We start from the raw sequence: 14,769 nt of genomic DNA, 5'->3' as shown, positions 1-14,769 counted from the left end.
AAGCCCTCTTTCAACCCAAATTCTTCTGGGATTCTGATTCTAAGGCTTGCGTTCAGAGAAGTTTTTGTATGATACAATATATTCTGAAAGCTGCCACTTACAGCTTAAAACAAAAAAAAAAAAAGAGGCAGCAAGGTGGATGAGCACGAAGTATCAGCTCTAAGTCTATTTATGCTATTTTCTTCTTGTTTAAGAGCATGGTAAAACCCAGCTCCTTGCAGTCAGCATAAGTGAAATTACAGAGTAAAGTCGTTTAAATAATTATTCCTGCCAAAATAATGAGAGAACAACAAAGGCAGCCACCAAATGCCCATCACTATGGGTTTCTGGCCCAGATTTATCTGCCAGCTACGTTCATGGCCTGTTAAACCAAAGAGAAGTTATTAAGAATGAAAAAGCAGGAACTGTTTCAGCACTGGCCCTTGTATCTTCATTAATTAAACTGAACAGCTTCACTCCTCCCCCCAGCCCCAAACAAGACAAACAACTCATTTTTAAAGCCTGCTTTCTGCAAACTTGCTTCCCCCTACCCTAACAGCTCCCTGGGAATTTAAAGATTAAATTTAAAGATTAAAATGCCATTTACTGATAGTACCAAAATATTATTTTTGAGAACAACTCACTGTGTTCTCAGTGAATATTAGGGCAGAACAATTCAGCAACTATTCACCGTAGGGCCTGTACCTATTCCAAGTTCAGAATCAAAGTGCCAACTTGTAGTAATTTCTCTTTACAAATCATTTGTTGAAGGATTTTCACCACAAAGGATAAACTTTTTGCAGATAGATTAGGGTACAGCATAACAGGCACTGCAGATCAAAGCTCTTTTATAAGCAGAGACACAGTCCCAGGTGAATGCAGGTGAGGAACTCAAACCAGGACCCTGCCCTGCTCCAGAAAGGGATCCTGTTTGATGGGAGAAGGCAGGGTCCACCAGCTTTCCCCAGCAAAAAGCTGTACAAGCTTAGAATGAAACATCTGGGAAGATTAATAAAAACTAGGATGGGAATTTCAACCTCTAGCAGGGAAAGGGCTGCAGGATGCAACAAAAACCCTCAAAAGGACAAGTGCCCTCCCAGCACATCTGGGACACATGGATCAAACAAATCACTTCACTTCCATCTTTATTTTGGAATTAAAAACTGAGTCCAAACTAAGTAATGGTAATGCTGCCAGATGAATTTTGAATGAAAACATCTTTTTTTTTTGACTGCCCAGTACACCAAAAGCAAACCACTCCTATCTGCACCTAGGTGTTATTTTTAGCACGTATCAGAGCAATTTAGGTAAAACACATCGACCACTCTCAGCCCCAGAATTCATCTTTCCTGTTCTGTGTGAAACACCTCTGAGGTTTTCCATGACTTTTTTTAGCAGTGTAAGTGGAGCCAAGGGAATCAAACAGCTTGCCCTGGTTTCATTGTATGGCAACAAACCTCGAGACCTAGAACAGTGCTGGCTGTGAAACCAGATCTCACACCTAGAATAGAACCATGACCGATAGACCCTGATTAAATCTGAGGCCATGTTTAATGCATGTATCTCTGCTCCTCTTACAAAGACACCAAGCTGATGACATGAGATGAAAATGGACAATTAACTCCATCAAAACACCTGAAAGAAAAATCAGCTTCTATTTAAAAGGTCTCACTGCAAAGCAAAAACTTCTGCAAGCTCAGCTACGGATTCGCAGATGTGAGGGTGAAGAAGTTTACTCACACTGACTTAAATTGTGCTGCCTGAGTTGAATTTGGAGAGCTTTCTGTGCTTTGTGTGATGCCAAGTTCTCCACCAGTAGCCACCAGTGGCAGCAGGGAAGGGAGCTGGAAGCCCCTGGCTGTGTCAGGCAGGAGTTCATGGGCACGGCTGCTCCTTCTTTAAAAACTCCATCAGCCCTGAGTGACTGCTCTACACTACAGCCCCAAAGCAGCACAGAAGTCAGTTTACATGAATTACACACTTTTTACTCATTCCATAGTTTTTTTCCTAGCACAATGTCAGTAGTTCCAAGGACTAAGACAGGACCCTCTTGCAATCAGGTAAAAAAGCACCAGCTCCAGGTCTGTACTCAGCAGTTGTTTGCCATAGACACAATGGCACCAACCACAAACTTCTCGGAGTGCTCAGTGCTTAAGTTTGAGCCCAAGTGAAACCAAATTCCCACATAAAGCCAAGCACAAGCAGAATTCCTGCTGAAACAGAGAACAGCAGCTCCAGCACTGTCACCAGTGACTTAAGTGAAAAGGTCACCCCACGTCTCCTGATTTCTGCTCCGTAAGCAGTGCTGTGTAGGACAGCAGAACATTTGTCCTCTGCAGGTTTCACATTCCCATTTTTCACCCTTCTTCTACACGAGTTGTTCATTCAGATGATCCCAATAAATCTAAACCACCAGCTTAAAAAAAAAAGCCAAGAGAACTTCACCATGCTAACACTGTAACAGTGGTTACCAAATATTTTCTCTTCATTCTTTTGTGCTTACTTGACACTATTTTCTTTCCCAGTCTGTCCAAACAGGACATGGATAGCAAGCTGGGACAGAAATGCTCTACCCAGTGCTGATAGAGAGCAGTGGAAAGAGCCATATTCAAACACCACACCTGCCCAAGGAATGCAGCGTCACCTGCGCTCATTCCCTGAGCAAACCCCGCCAGAGCTGCCTGTGTTTACACTTCACAGTGAGTAACTGTTTTGTTTAATAATAAAAAAAGAAAACAAAACATTTTAGCCACTTCAGAGAGTTTGGATTTACCCACATGTTGGCACCAAGGCTTGGGGCCCCTTTCCACACAACTGAACCACAGTCACTGGTCCAACACTGGGCTCAAATCACCAGTTTCAGGTACAACTCAAACCACTGGTTTGAGCTCCTTTCCATGAAATAAACACCAGAATAAAGAATATTTGCTTCCCTTTCACTCCCTATCACCCCAAACCTTTGCTGCTTTGCAGGATGTGCCAGAACTAGAATTGGGGGTGTCAATAACAGGCAGGAAGATCATGGCAGCTGCAGCCCTGAGGAAACCAGCCTCTCCTTCACCCCTCTGCCATGCCATGGAATACAGACAGTCCATCCTGAATATAACCTGGAGACCATGGAAAAGGGCTCTGTCTGGCACAGAAGTGTGGAGAACCAAGAGCTCTTCATCTTTCCATTGCTCCCAGGAAGTGCACCCTGCCTCTGCCACACCACAGCCTTCACAAGTCACATTGACCCTCCTGCTACTACAGCATGACAAAGTAGGAAGCACTCTGAGAAAAAAAACACCTATTTCTCAATAAAAGAAGGAAATAATTATCATTTACATTGCCTGCACAGTGACAGCACTTAACACTCTTCTTCTTACAAATTTAGCTTCAGGCATTTTTTACTAGAAAATCACAAATACTGAAGCACACCCAAAGCCATGCTGGCCTGTGCTGGGGAACTGACCAACACCAGCCCAGTTGCAGCTTAACTTTCTAATTTCAGACCAATACGTGTCCTACCTTACTGTCTTGCTTCAAAATCAACCACATTTTTCCCATTCCCCAAACCTTGATTCCCTGGCAAATGAAAACATCCACCTGTGCTGCAGGAAGAAAGCAGCTGGGAGCAGACAGACAGACAGCACTATCTGGAGGTGTTTTGGGGGCTGTTTTTAGATGGAAAAGCAGACAGGAGGGAGGTTTTGTTAGGAGATAAAATGCTGCAACAAACCCGAGGGTTTGCACTGAATTCTCTCCCTTGAGGGTCTCAAAAAGGTGCTTACAAGCTCGGGGGGCTCTGAGCTGGGCTGCCTCTTCCTCAGAGAGGAAAACCTCTGCTGACTCCGCACTGAAAACCTTCGGAAGGACTCTCTGCTCCGGGATGCAAAGTGCCTGAAGGAAGAGGTTCTCTTGAAGGGAGTCCTGGTGCCACCTTCCCCTCCACTCCGCTCATGAGCCACCGCAGTAGTGACTAAATTTAGTGCTTCCTGCAAGGATCTCCGCACTGTGCCCATCCACTGGGTCATGTGAGTTTGTGCCACTGTCAGTTTGTCTCCAAGGTAATCCATTTTTTTTTCCAGCAGAGATGGAATATCAATATTCAGTAGCAATTAAAATATATTCTCCTTAACAACCCTGATTTATTTTGCGAAATGTGATTCCGTGTATAAAGTATTTCCAGCTAAGGTAAACAGCATTGCACTATCACCCTCAGCATATTCCTAAAATTAAATAACCAAAGATGTGAGGTGGGAGATTGGTATTTGTCAAGTAGGAAAAAATAAAAGACTTTTCCTACTTACAATCGGCTTTGCAGAGTTCCATCAAAATATGTATAATTCAGCCATGTTAAAGAGATAAATCAATGTTTAAATCCTGACACAGTCACTTGAAACGAGTCCATTTGCAAGCAGAGAATTAGGTTTTCACTCTCTCATTTCAGAGCAGGAAAAGTAACTCCCTTTTGCAGCCAAGTTTTTGTTCTGCTGTAAATATCAGAAGGATAAAACAAATCTTATTCTCCTGGCTCGGCCACTCGACAGGTGAGAGTACATTGACCAAAGTTCTGGTGCTCCTATACAATCCATTTAGCAGCAAATCGATTAGATCTTCTAAACAATAAATCCAGCTTCTCCTCAGAAAACTCTGCAGCAGGGTGTCAGCAGCAGAATCCCCTCCTCACCATCCTCGCTGCCTTCGGAGCCATCCTGGAGCTCTCCCCGGCAGAACTGCGGAGCGCAGCCGGGGGAGGCTGAAGGGGAAGAAGCGTGTCCAGCCCTCCCCGCGGGGCTGCTCAGAGCCTGCCAAAAGAGCTGCTGGATGACATCAGCTCCTCTGCTTCCAGAGGGGGCTCCCAGCTCAGGGACAAACGCACGGACTGTCCCCGCTGCTCCTCTCCTCTCACATGGCTCTGGATGCACAGCTGTTTGCAGCCCGGCTGCCTCCCAGGCAGGCTGTGCCACGCTCCCGGCACAGGCACACCGGGTTACCAGCAGAACGCTGCTGCCTCTGGAATGCCTCCTCTCTATCCCTGTGCTCCGGGGAGGAAACAATGAGGAGGTGACCAGCCGCAGAGGTCTGCCCAAGGAAGGATCTGGGCTGGGCTTTATTATAGTACAGGCAGGGTTCCCATGGCAACGCAGGGAACAGCATCTGCTGGCTCCGGAGCAGGCAGGAGTTGCACAGATCTATTGGAATGATTCATAGTTTGCATACGTCACGTGGACTTACTGATTTTAACCCTTCCTGGGGAACGTGGCTCTGCCAGGGAATGTCTCACACCCACACCAGAAGATTCCAGCTGGGAATCCTACACCGAACACCCTGGTCCTGCTGCTCGACGGGCACCTGGGCAGTGCCAGCACCTGTACCTGCTTCACTGTGCCATTCATGGCCTCAAAGAGGACACGTCCCAGCCACTGACTGCTATCAGCACAGGATAATGATTAAGCCAGAGGCTCAAACCAAAGCTGAACAGGTCTGACCATTGGAAGCTGGTTTTTTCCACGTTTCTACAGCATTCCCTGTTGTGAGGAATGGCTCCATGTCTTTGCTAAGCTCTGCTCCCTTCCCAGCTGCTAGGGTCGGTACCACGAACCCAAAATGATTGAGGGCAATGAGAGAACCCCTGGTGTCACCAGCCATGGAACCCTGGGAACAGCCCACTTGGGAAGACAGCAGGAATAAAAGCTTTGAGTTTAAATCAATAAATCTCAGTTTATGACGTAAGTTTGGACTTAAAAGTCCAAAGTCAAGCTGTGACTAGTTCAGGACCAAGGGGAAAGAGGCAGACAGGCAGGCTGGGAGCTGCTCACTCTCTTGTTTGTTCAAGGGGGTTTGTGGCTGTTGCTTAATTTGCCATACAAAGTACCATGAACTTGCATCACCCTCTGCTCCTCTGAACTATCCAGGAAGAGATTCAATGGAACAAAGAATTTCTAGATAACATTTGATGCAATGCTTCTTGCGTAAGGTTCACTGTATCAGAAATGTGCCTTGCAGACATGCATGAACCCAAGATACCCTGAGGAAACAGGATGCCTTCCCTTTTAATCCCTGTTTTTAGGAGCTCAGCTCCACCAACCTGTAACTTATCTCCAGGAAAAACTTCAGTGACAACTATGTAGCATTCTCTAACTTATTCTCATTTCTGAATGTATTTGTCTTGAACATTTGCAAATTAGCAGCCTTATAAATGCCCTCAGTAATCAAAGAAAATCCAGCCAACAGGGAAAATCCATTTTTTCCCCCCTCACACAGCTCTTCTCTTAAAGAGGTACAGAGTTATTTTGTATGGAAATGAAAAGAGATAGTTTTGACCAGATTCCCCAAGAGCAGGGTGTTTCTTAGATTTGTAAAGAAATAGGAAAAAAAAAATTATCTACCAGAGTTATGGATAATGCTTCACGAACGATGGAGATCCTGCATCCAAGGCTGAAATTCAAGACTTACTGCACATTTTCATGCTGTTAAATTGAAGTGTGATATTTCAAACATCTGTGCCTTTGCAAGTGCAGCTCTGTGCCTGCTGCAGTGCAGGGATTGTGCACGGGGCACTCTGCCATTCCAGAGGGTTTCAGGCTCCATCTGATGCAGGAGCCCCTGAAATAGCAGCCCAAGAGCTCTGCCTGGAGCTGCCATGTGAGTTAGTCAGCAGCTCCTTCACCTCACCAGGACGGGCAGAGCAGAACATAAATTTAACTCCCCATCTGGAATATCACCTGGGGCAAACAGGAGGAGAGGCAGAGCCAGATTTCACCCAGGATGCACAGAGCAAAGTGTTCCTACAGCTCGCTGCAAGGACTCCTCACATGTGCATGGAACTTGAAGGATCTGAAAATGCTCTACAGAATATATTCCACTTTTTTATTATACCTCCCCTGAAAAAGAATGTTATACCAAATATACCATTTTTGTCCTCAGAAGATTGGAAAACTGCTGATTTGAGTCCTTCTGCAATACTAAATTTAGGATCTTCTGGTACCACGTGAACACACTGCTGGGTATTGAAGCATCTAAATTACTGCTTAGATTTACACCTCAATTAACATCAGGGCAAAATGCTTTGGAGAACAATCCAGATGCACCTTCACCATCAAATTCAAGTAGTCAGAGATTCTTCTAGCACTTCAGCTAAACTTGCAGGGGAGTGGAACAAGATGACTTTAAAGTCCTTTCCCTTGGAGGCCGTGGGCACCTTCCACTGTCCCAGGTTGGCCCAAGCCTCATCCAGCCTGGCCTTGGACACTTCCAGGGATCCAGGGACACCAGGGGCACCCTGTGCCAGGGCCTCACCACCTTCCCATGGAAGGATTCTCTCACTGGCCCCCAGCCCAGCTGTCCTGGCTGAGTGAGGTTTTGTTCCTGAACAAGAACAGCACAAGATGATCTTCTGCCCTTGACAAATCCGAGTGATTATCTCACTCTGGGGCTGTCAGGGATCTGCAGCTCCAGAAAACAGAGCACACACACACACAGCTACCCAAACTGCATGACTAATTACCTCAGTATAAATGGGACCTCGTTATTCAAACATTGTTGGATACTTCCATTATTAACATCTATTCCACCTACAGCTCAAAAACACAACCCTGCACAAAGGCCTAACAACCCTTGTTTCTCCCCTTATTCACTAGAAAACAAAATTCCATGGTTACATTATATTTTCCAAAAGCCTCTTACAGCTCATTTGGAGCCTCACCTGCTCTCAAATACATGTAATTATGTTAATGACTCTGTGGGATTGCAAGGTCAATTTAAAGAAGGCCAGCAAGCAGCAGAGCACAGAACACAAGCCCAGGAGGGGCAGGTGGGACTTGCAGCCTCTCCATGGGTGTGAGTCCTTCCAGCCCATGGGGTTCCTCTGCCACCAGCTCCACCCCAGCACCATGGAATGGGGAAGGAAACCCAGCTGAAGACCCACCAAGACACGTGAGATCAGTTTTCACCTCAACTGGGTCCTCTGAAGGATCCTTTGCCAGCAAAGCAGGTGAGACAGAAGGATTGGCAACCTTAGTCTGGCCTAAGTGTGACAACAGCTTCTGCTCTTGTGGCAACTTCAGTCAGGAATTCACTCTCTGATCGGCTCCTCCTATCACCCCTCCCACTCATCACTCCAGTCAGCAATTAGCATTAATTCAGGGATTTCCAAAGGGTTTTCTGTGAGCCACCATCCCACCTACAAAGAGCAGGACCCAGCACTTGTGAGGACCACGGGCAGCTCCAGTCCCACCTTGTGACAGAGCAGAGCCTGCCCTTGTAAGGCTGTCCCAGCCCTGCATTCCACACCAACTCTCCTTCTGCTTCATTAGTAAGAGAACTCAATTTAACCTCTTCTGTTTGGCACGATGGACTATTTAAAGATGCAGCACTGGGCTGGGCTCGGTTGCATGGCTCCAGACTAAATTACTCTTGGGCTCCTCAGACATGACAAACAACTCATGGTTTTACAGGCTCCTTGTTTTTGCCTCTGTATTCTGTGTTTTGCCAATGGAATTGTCACATTCCAAGAAGGAGCAGCAAGCATTCCTAACTACAGCCTGAATTTCTCAAGTGCAACACCCCCATCATGAAGATTTTGCCACGTCATCTTCCAATTCTCATTTAAGGTAAAAAGGAAATGCTTGGCTGCACCTCTGGCAGAGAGAAACCAAAGCTCAACAGCTGGAGCAGAGGATCTGCTCCATGGCAGACACCCAGCTTGCCACCATCCCAATCCAGGAATTCCCAGGACACTTAAAACCACCAAGGCCTTTTGTCTTTGGCTGTATTATCTATTTTGTTTTTTGTGGATTTTTAAAAAATTTTCATGGTGATATAATAATGCAATTCACTGAGATGCCCAAACGGCCTCACCTGTAGACAGGCACTCCACAGTCAAAAAGAAAAAGGGAAAAAAAACAAGAGAGGAAAGAGTGGAATGGATGGAGTGTTTTAACACAAGGACTTTGGACAGCGTCCATACAGAGAAATCTCTTTTGTAACCTGAAACCCCAGGTATCTCAATATTTACACCAAATATTTAGTTTTGATTCCTACTTTCGTTTTCTACTGAAATTAAGCAAGTTACACTCACAGCTTCAGCTCTAATTAATGGTTATTCACAATTTTGGACAACTTGCAGAGAGACCTTGGTGTTAAAGGTGTTCCCCTTGCACATACTATCTACAAGAGGCTGAAATTCCATTTCCATATTTTTCCTTCTGCTAGGAAATTTTAAAAGCCCCCAGAGGCCTCACAAACCAGTGAATAAGGTGAGGCTGTGAAAGCAACAGGTTCTACATCAATATTGGGAAAGTTTACACAAGCACACACCGATATGGGAGGTTTTTAAAGAAAGGTGTAAAAGCATTTCATAAAAGAGCCCATCAATGGCTACTTTAAAAAGTCTTTTTTTAAAGAGAAGAAAAGTGAAACAGAAAAAAAAATTAGATCTGCATTCCTTCTTTTTCTTACTGTAGTACCCTTGTGATAAAGAAAGCACATTAATAGTTTTCATGACTGAACAAATGCTCCACATACTTGTTTATACCTGCCAGAGTAATTTTTCCATTCTACTGCCACAGTGATCCTTGACAGGATCAGCAAAAAAATGAACTTTCCCATTTTATTTGTAATGAAAAAGTCAGCCATCCTTTCTCTGCCCAGGATTCTGGGCCCTTTTGCAGTAGCATGTAATTGTTTCAAGATTAATAAAAATCTGTAAATACAGGTAACTGTGAAATAAAATTGTCACTCCAAGTTTTTAAACAACTTAAATGCAACTACAAGTCATAACTGCAACAACTAAAACACAACAGTATTTCAGCAAATGCCAGTTGTTTTGTCTCCCAAACTAGGTATCTCCTGAACCTAAGCAAGGCCCAGTTAAACATCCTGAACATACACAGCTTTTGTGCCTTGAATTGTTTCAGTGTAAAACAAAGCTATCAATGTTAAAGCTGAGGAAACCAGCTAAAAATACACGAGGTTGTTTGCAAACCCATGTCCATAATCCTGCAGCACTTCCCTTCTAGTTCAATGGAGGAGGAAAAACTGAAAAAACAGAAACAGGAAATTCCTACAGCACAAATACGCTGGGAAGGACTAAACCAATTTTCTTTACATTTGTTTATGTCTAGGGGTCAAGCCAAGCAAAAGATGGATGGCTACAGGTTGTTTTTAATTTGTACAAACAAAAATCCAGGATGAAGATGTCTGCAGTGGATCTCCCTGCCCCACGGAGGGAAAACGAAGTAATGCCACAACCAGGGCTCTCCTGGGAAATCCAACATCGAACAGTTGCTGCTCCATCACTTGACCCAATGGACATGTTAAGCACAGATAACCACAAAACATCTTTAAAAGAGATTTCTGGAGCACAGAACAAGGTCTAAAATATCTTCACCTGCTGAACTTTTCTCCCAGGGCACACAGGGTGAGTGGAGTGCACAGAAACAAGCAGAACACGCTGCTCCTGCTCCACACCTGCCTGAGGAGATGTCAGAGCATTTGTTCTCCTCACTGAGGGTGCTCAGGAAATCTCCGACTACTCAGGGCTCAGATCTGACTCACAAAATTCAGAGAACACTCTGGAGGAAGAGGTTTTTTTTTTTTTTAAAGCAAGGGATTTCCTTCTTCAAAGATCAGTAAGAAGGAACTGCTTCTGAACCCATTCCAGCTGCTCCCGGTGTGATCACACACTGCCCAAGGCCTGTCTGAACACTGCTCTTCCATCTTCTCCCTACAAAACACCACTCCATGTGTCTTCCACTCACATCAGGCACTGCTTGATGGCAGTAAATTGACCAAACAGCAGCTGTAAGTTAATACAACAATTCCTTCACCCATTTTAGCCCACTTGATGATGAGAACAGGATTTATTTGAGATGGCTGTATAACCCTGAGTGCACAACCTTCCTTTACTTCCAGGTCTCTCTGCTCTCACTGACTCGTCCTCCTTCCAGACCCAGCACAACAGCCCCATGCCCCCACATTCCCCAGGACATGGACAGCACTCAACCCACTCTGCCTCCCCTTAGGTGCCAGGGATTTATTGCTCTCCACCATCAATCACTAAACCAAACACTACATTTTTCCAAGCTTTGTTCAGACTCCAGATTTCCCTGAAGTTACACTTTAAGAACACCTGTGCCCTGCAGTACAAATCCTGTGGTATCCTGAGGAAAGTCCTCTACAAAGAGCTACTTTCCCTGTGCTCAAGCAGCTCCCTAAAATCACCATTTCCTTTCAGCACAGTAAACACACACTGGCTGCATGAACAACTCACCACTGCTGAAGGGACAGGAACAATAGTGGGAACTTGGCTGTCTCCCAGCATCAGCAACACGGACAACAGCTTGGGAAAGCAGGAACTCAGTCAAAACAGCTTTAGATCAAAATATTAGGAGGGAGGCAGTGAAGTTACCTCTGCTTTGTGTGTGTAAATGAGGTTTAACAATTCTCTTTAGCATCGTGTTACAGCACGGTTTGGGTTGGAAAGGACCTTTTAACATCATCCTTGCCATGGGCAGGGACACCTTCCACTATCCCAGGTTGCTCCTAGCTCTGTCCAACCTTGTCTTGGACATTTCCAAGCAGCCCCAGCTTCTCTGGACAATCTGTGCCAGGGCCTCACCACCCTCACAGGGAAGAACTTTTTCAGAAGCATATTCACAATTCCAGATTTAAAATAAGGGGAGTTAGGGCAGGCACAGTCAGCCCCACTTCCAGCTACTCTGAACCTGGAACAACACAGTCACTACAAAAAAATGACCAGGTCTATAAATGATTACATCTTACTCAATGAAAGCCTTATTGCGACAAGTTAACCTAGAATGTGCTATTCCATGTGAGCACTTTATGGTAAATTAAACTTAATACCACACCTCATTAGAACAAACTGCTGTGCCCTGAGCACGTGTCCTTGGGCTGGGAGCAGGGATGTGGCCGTGGGCCAGCAGCGCTGCGTGGTGGAACAGCACTCCCTCGTGTTCCCACTAGGAACGGGGCTCCTCGGCCAGGCTGACCTGTCTGCCTGCTCTCAGCAATGCCACAGACACCACAATGCCACTTCCACAGCAGCAGCCAGGAACTGGGGAAATGCCTTTCCAGATTTTCCTGTGCAAGGGCGTCATTTACCCAGGTTATCTGCTCCAGCTGGCACCAGCAGAGCAGACACCTGGGTGGGAGGGGTTTTTAACTCTTTGGAAGAAACATCCCCACCACCAAAAGCAAATCCCACAAGGGGAGAACAGCACAGTCCACAGGAACTTTCCAGAAGTGCAGAGAGAGGGAAGGCACAGCACACCAGCACAGAGCCCCTTCCCTCCCTCAGAGCAGGGATAACCCCCTTGAGAGCAGGGATAATGCCCCCTCAGAGCAGGGATAATGCCCCCTAAGAGCAGGGATAATGCCCCCCTCACAGCAGGATGATCATCCCCCGTGGCTCCAGACAATGATTTCAGTTTCCTTCCATCACCAACCCACCTCCTCTCACAGTGACACGTCAGGACAGTGGTTATTAACCAGCTGCCGCTTCCTTCAGAGTCACCTGACAAAACACATCAAAACTACTCTTTAAAGGCAGCAACCAAAATCTTGTCAAAACAAACTCTAAATCTTACTTCTTCTTTAAAAACCCCAATTTTCTTTTGATTTTGCAATTGTTCAATTCATGACTATCAATAAAGAACAAGGTCTTTTTAAACCATCACAGTGCTGCAGAGGAACGTTTTATTTAAAACAAGCATGTGCTTTGAGTGCTTTCAGGACGTAGCATTTCTTTGCTGTTCGAAAACGGACAAGTGCCAGACTGGGAAAAAAACTGCTCCACCAGGACTGGTACCAGCATGGGCAGCAGACCCACCATCACACCCATTCCAGAAAGCTAAAACTGAGCAGTGAACCAGAGCAAGAATTGCTGACAACTGAGAAGGCCAAGGGCAGGAAGAGAACCACCAGAGTTCAGTAGAGGTTTTGTCCACCAGGAAGCAAAAAAACCTGGCTCTTGGACAAAGGGCATTGGAACAGGAAACCCCAGAGCTGTGGCTGCACACCTGGCATGACCAGTCTGACCCTGGGACTGATGAAAGGCCATGGAGCTGCACCTACAGGACTTCCTGTGCAAGCCAGACCTAAAGGGGTCTTCTACCAACTGCAGCAGAGCTCCTCACCAGCTGGAAAAGGGGTGATGGATACCCCACGCACACTGGAAAATATTAAAATATATACAAGCTGTGGAAAAAAAATAAATGTTTCAATGGACACAAAGACACTGCTCAGAAACCCAGAGGTGTCACCCAGCCACAGGACACAGATGTGTGGTGGTCACACCATTGCACACGGGCTGGGGCAGACCACAGACCCTGCTGTGCTCAGAAAATGCTGCTTGTCACAGCCAGACATGTCCTGCCCAAAGATCAGGAGAGCAATCAGCAAGGAATTAGCAGAGAGCTGGCACTGAGTGGGTCCAGGGATGTCCCCCAACTCCACCACTGCAGGAGTAAAGCAAACACACAGCAGAGGAGATGCAACCCAACAGTAACTCCATAGAGTAGCTTTAAAAGCAGATTTTTGCTATAGTATTTTTAATTAAGAGTTGTAGCTTCTTCAGGTATGTCTGCCTAATGAATAAAGCATCTTAGCTCCCCAAGACAGATGAAATAACACTTGACAACCAACCCCAACATCTCTGGTTACTCCTGACTGTAAGTAGAGAGAACAGATAAGTATCTCCTCAGTAGCCTCCAGCTGCAACAGCAGCACAGAAAGTGACAGAAGGCACAACTGTGCATGTCCCTTAAATTTCTCTTTTTAACATCATGAACGTCAGAACTGTCATTCTAATATTTTCTTGTAATAAACCAGGAAGTGTGCATGAATGAAAGTAAGTAAGGAATGCTCCAGGGCCTGTAAAAGAGAATATACACCCAGAAAATACAACATTCTGTTCTGTTACAGCCTAGAACTGCACAATACTGGATCCCACCATCTGGACTGATGCAAAGATTGGATTGGTTTGGGATTTTTCCCCTGGCCTTACGGAAAATCCCATGTCAAAGCAAGAGCAGGGAGACAGCTCTTTCGTATTTCTCACCCTGACAAACCATGAAAAACATCCACCCCCTCCTCACACTAATGACTAATTTTTTTTAGTTTGCCATTTAAAGGAAGCTTTTCTCTTAAAAATACAGCTGGTCAAATAAAAAAAAAGTCCAAGCACTTCCATGTTTTATGCTACTACAGTCTCCAGCAGAAAAAGGCTTTCAATAAAATCCCCAGGTCTTCAAGCACAATTTTCTCTCCAGCTGTAAGAAATTCACAGTGGGCAATCTCACCTCACAGCTGATCAAGGGACATACAGGCAAGGACTGCAAAAGTAAACTCAAAATAAGAGAAGGAAACTCTTTACTACAGTTTTAAGACGTAGTTGCAAACAGCTAACATGAAAAGGTTTGGTGCTGATCACATGCTGAATTGACAGCTGAAAAAATGAAGATCAATGCAAACTACAACGAGCAAATGAAACCTGATCTTTGATGAGTACAGGAGAAATTAAAACATTAATTAGTTCAAAGCAGCACAGTATTTATTCATAAAGGCTTTTCAGCTCAAATTCATGTTTTATAAATTGCAAAGTTTCAGACACACAGCAGCCCTGTGCAAAGCTGGCAGGGCAGCACAGTCAGAGCCTGCTAAAAAGAGCTTTTCATGACAGACAGCCCTGAGGAGTGTTGGAAGAGGAAGTGCTCACTGAGACATCGAAACCCATGAAGAGTCAAATGAAAAACAAGTAAGGAACTGTAAAATGACACACTCCTA

General features: G+C 45.2%; 1 protein-coding gene across 4 annotated transcripts in view; it reads right to left on the bottom strand.

The window, feature by feature from the left end:
- KIAA1671 (KIAA1671 ortholog) overlaps positions 1-14,769 on the bottom strand; it is a 64,835-nt gene that overhangs the window by 16,847 nt on the left and 33,219 nt on the right. The window contains exon 1 of one of the 4 annotated variants that reach the window (XM_041410006.1): positions 3,753-5,009. The exons of the other annotated variants lie outside the window; for them this stretch is intronic. Within the exon in view, the coding sequence (XP_041265940.1) occupies positions 3,753-4,037 (285 nt within the window). The 5' untranslated portion in view covers positions 4,038-5,009. Of the gene's footprint in view, positions 1-3,752; positions 5,010-14,769 lie in introns of those variants that run through there. 4 annotated transcript variants of the gene reach the window in all.

This window comes from Onychostruthus taczanowskii, unplaced genomic scaffold (assembly GCF_017590055.1).
Source record: "Onychostruthus taczanowskii isolate IOZ18803 unplaced genomic scaffold, ASM1759005v1 scaffold32, whole genome shotgun sequence".
In the NCBI taxonomy this organism is placed as follows: Eukaryota; Metazoa; Chordata; class Aves; order Passeriformes; family Passeridae; genus Onychostruthus; species Onychostruthus taczanowskii.
The sequence above is the reverse complement of the archived record's forward strand: the minus strand, read 5'-3'. Positions and strand labels throughout refer to the sequence as shown.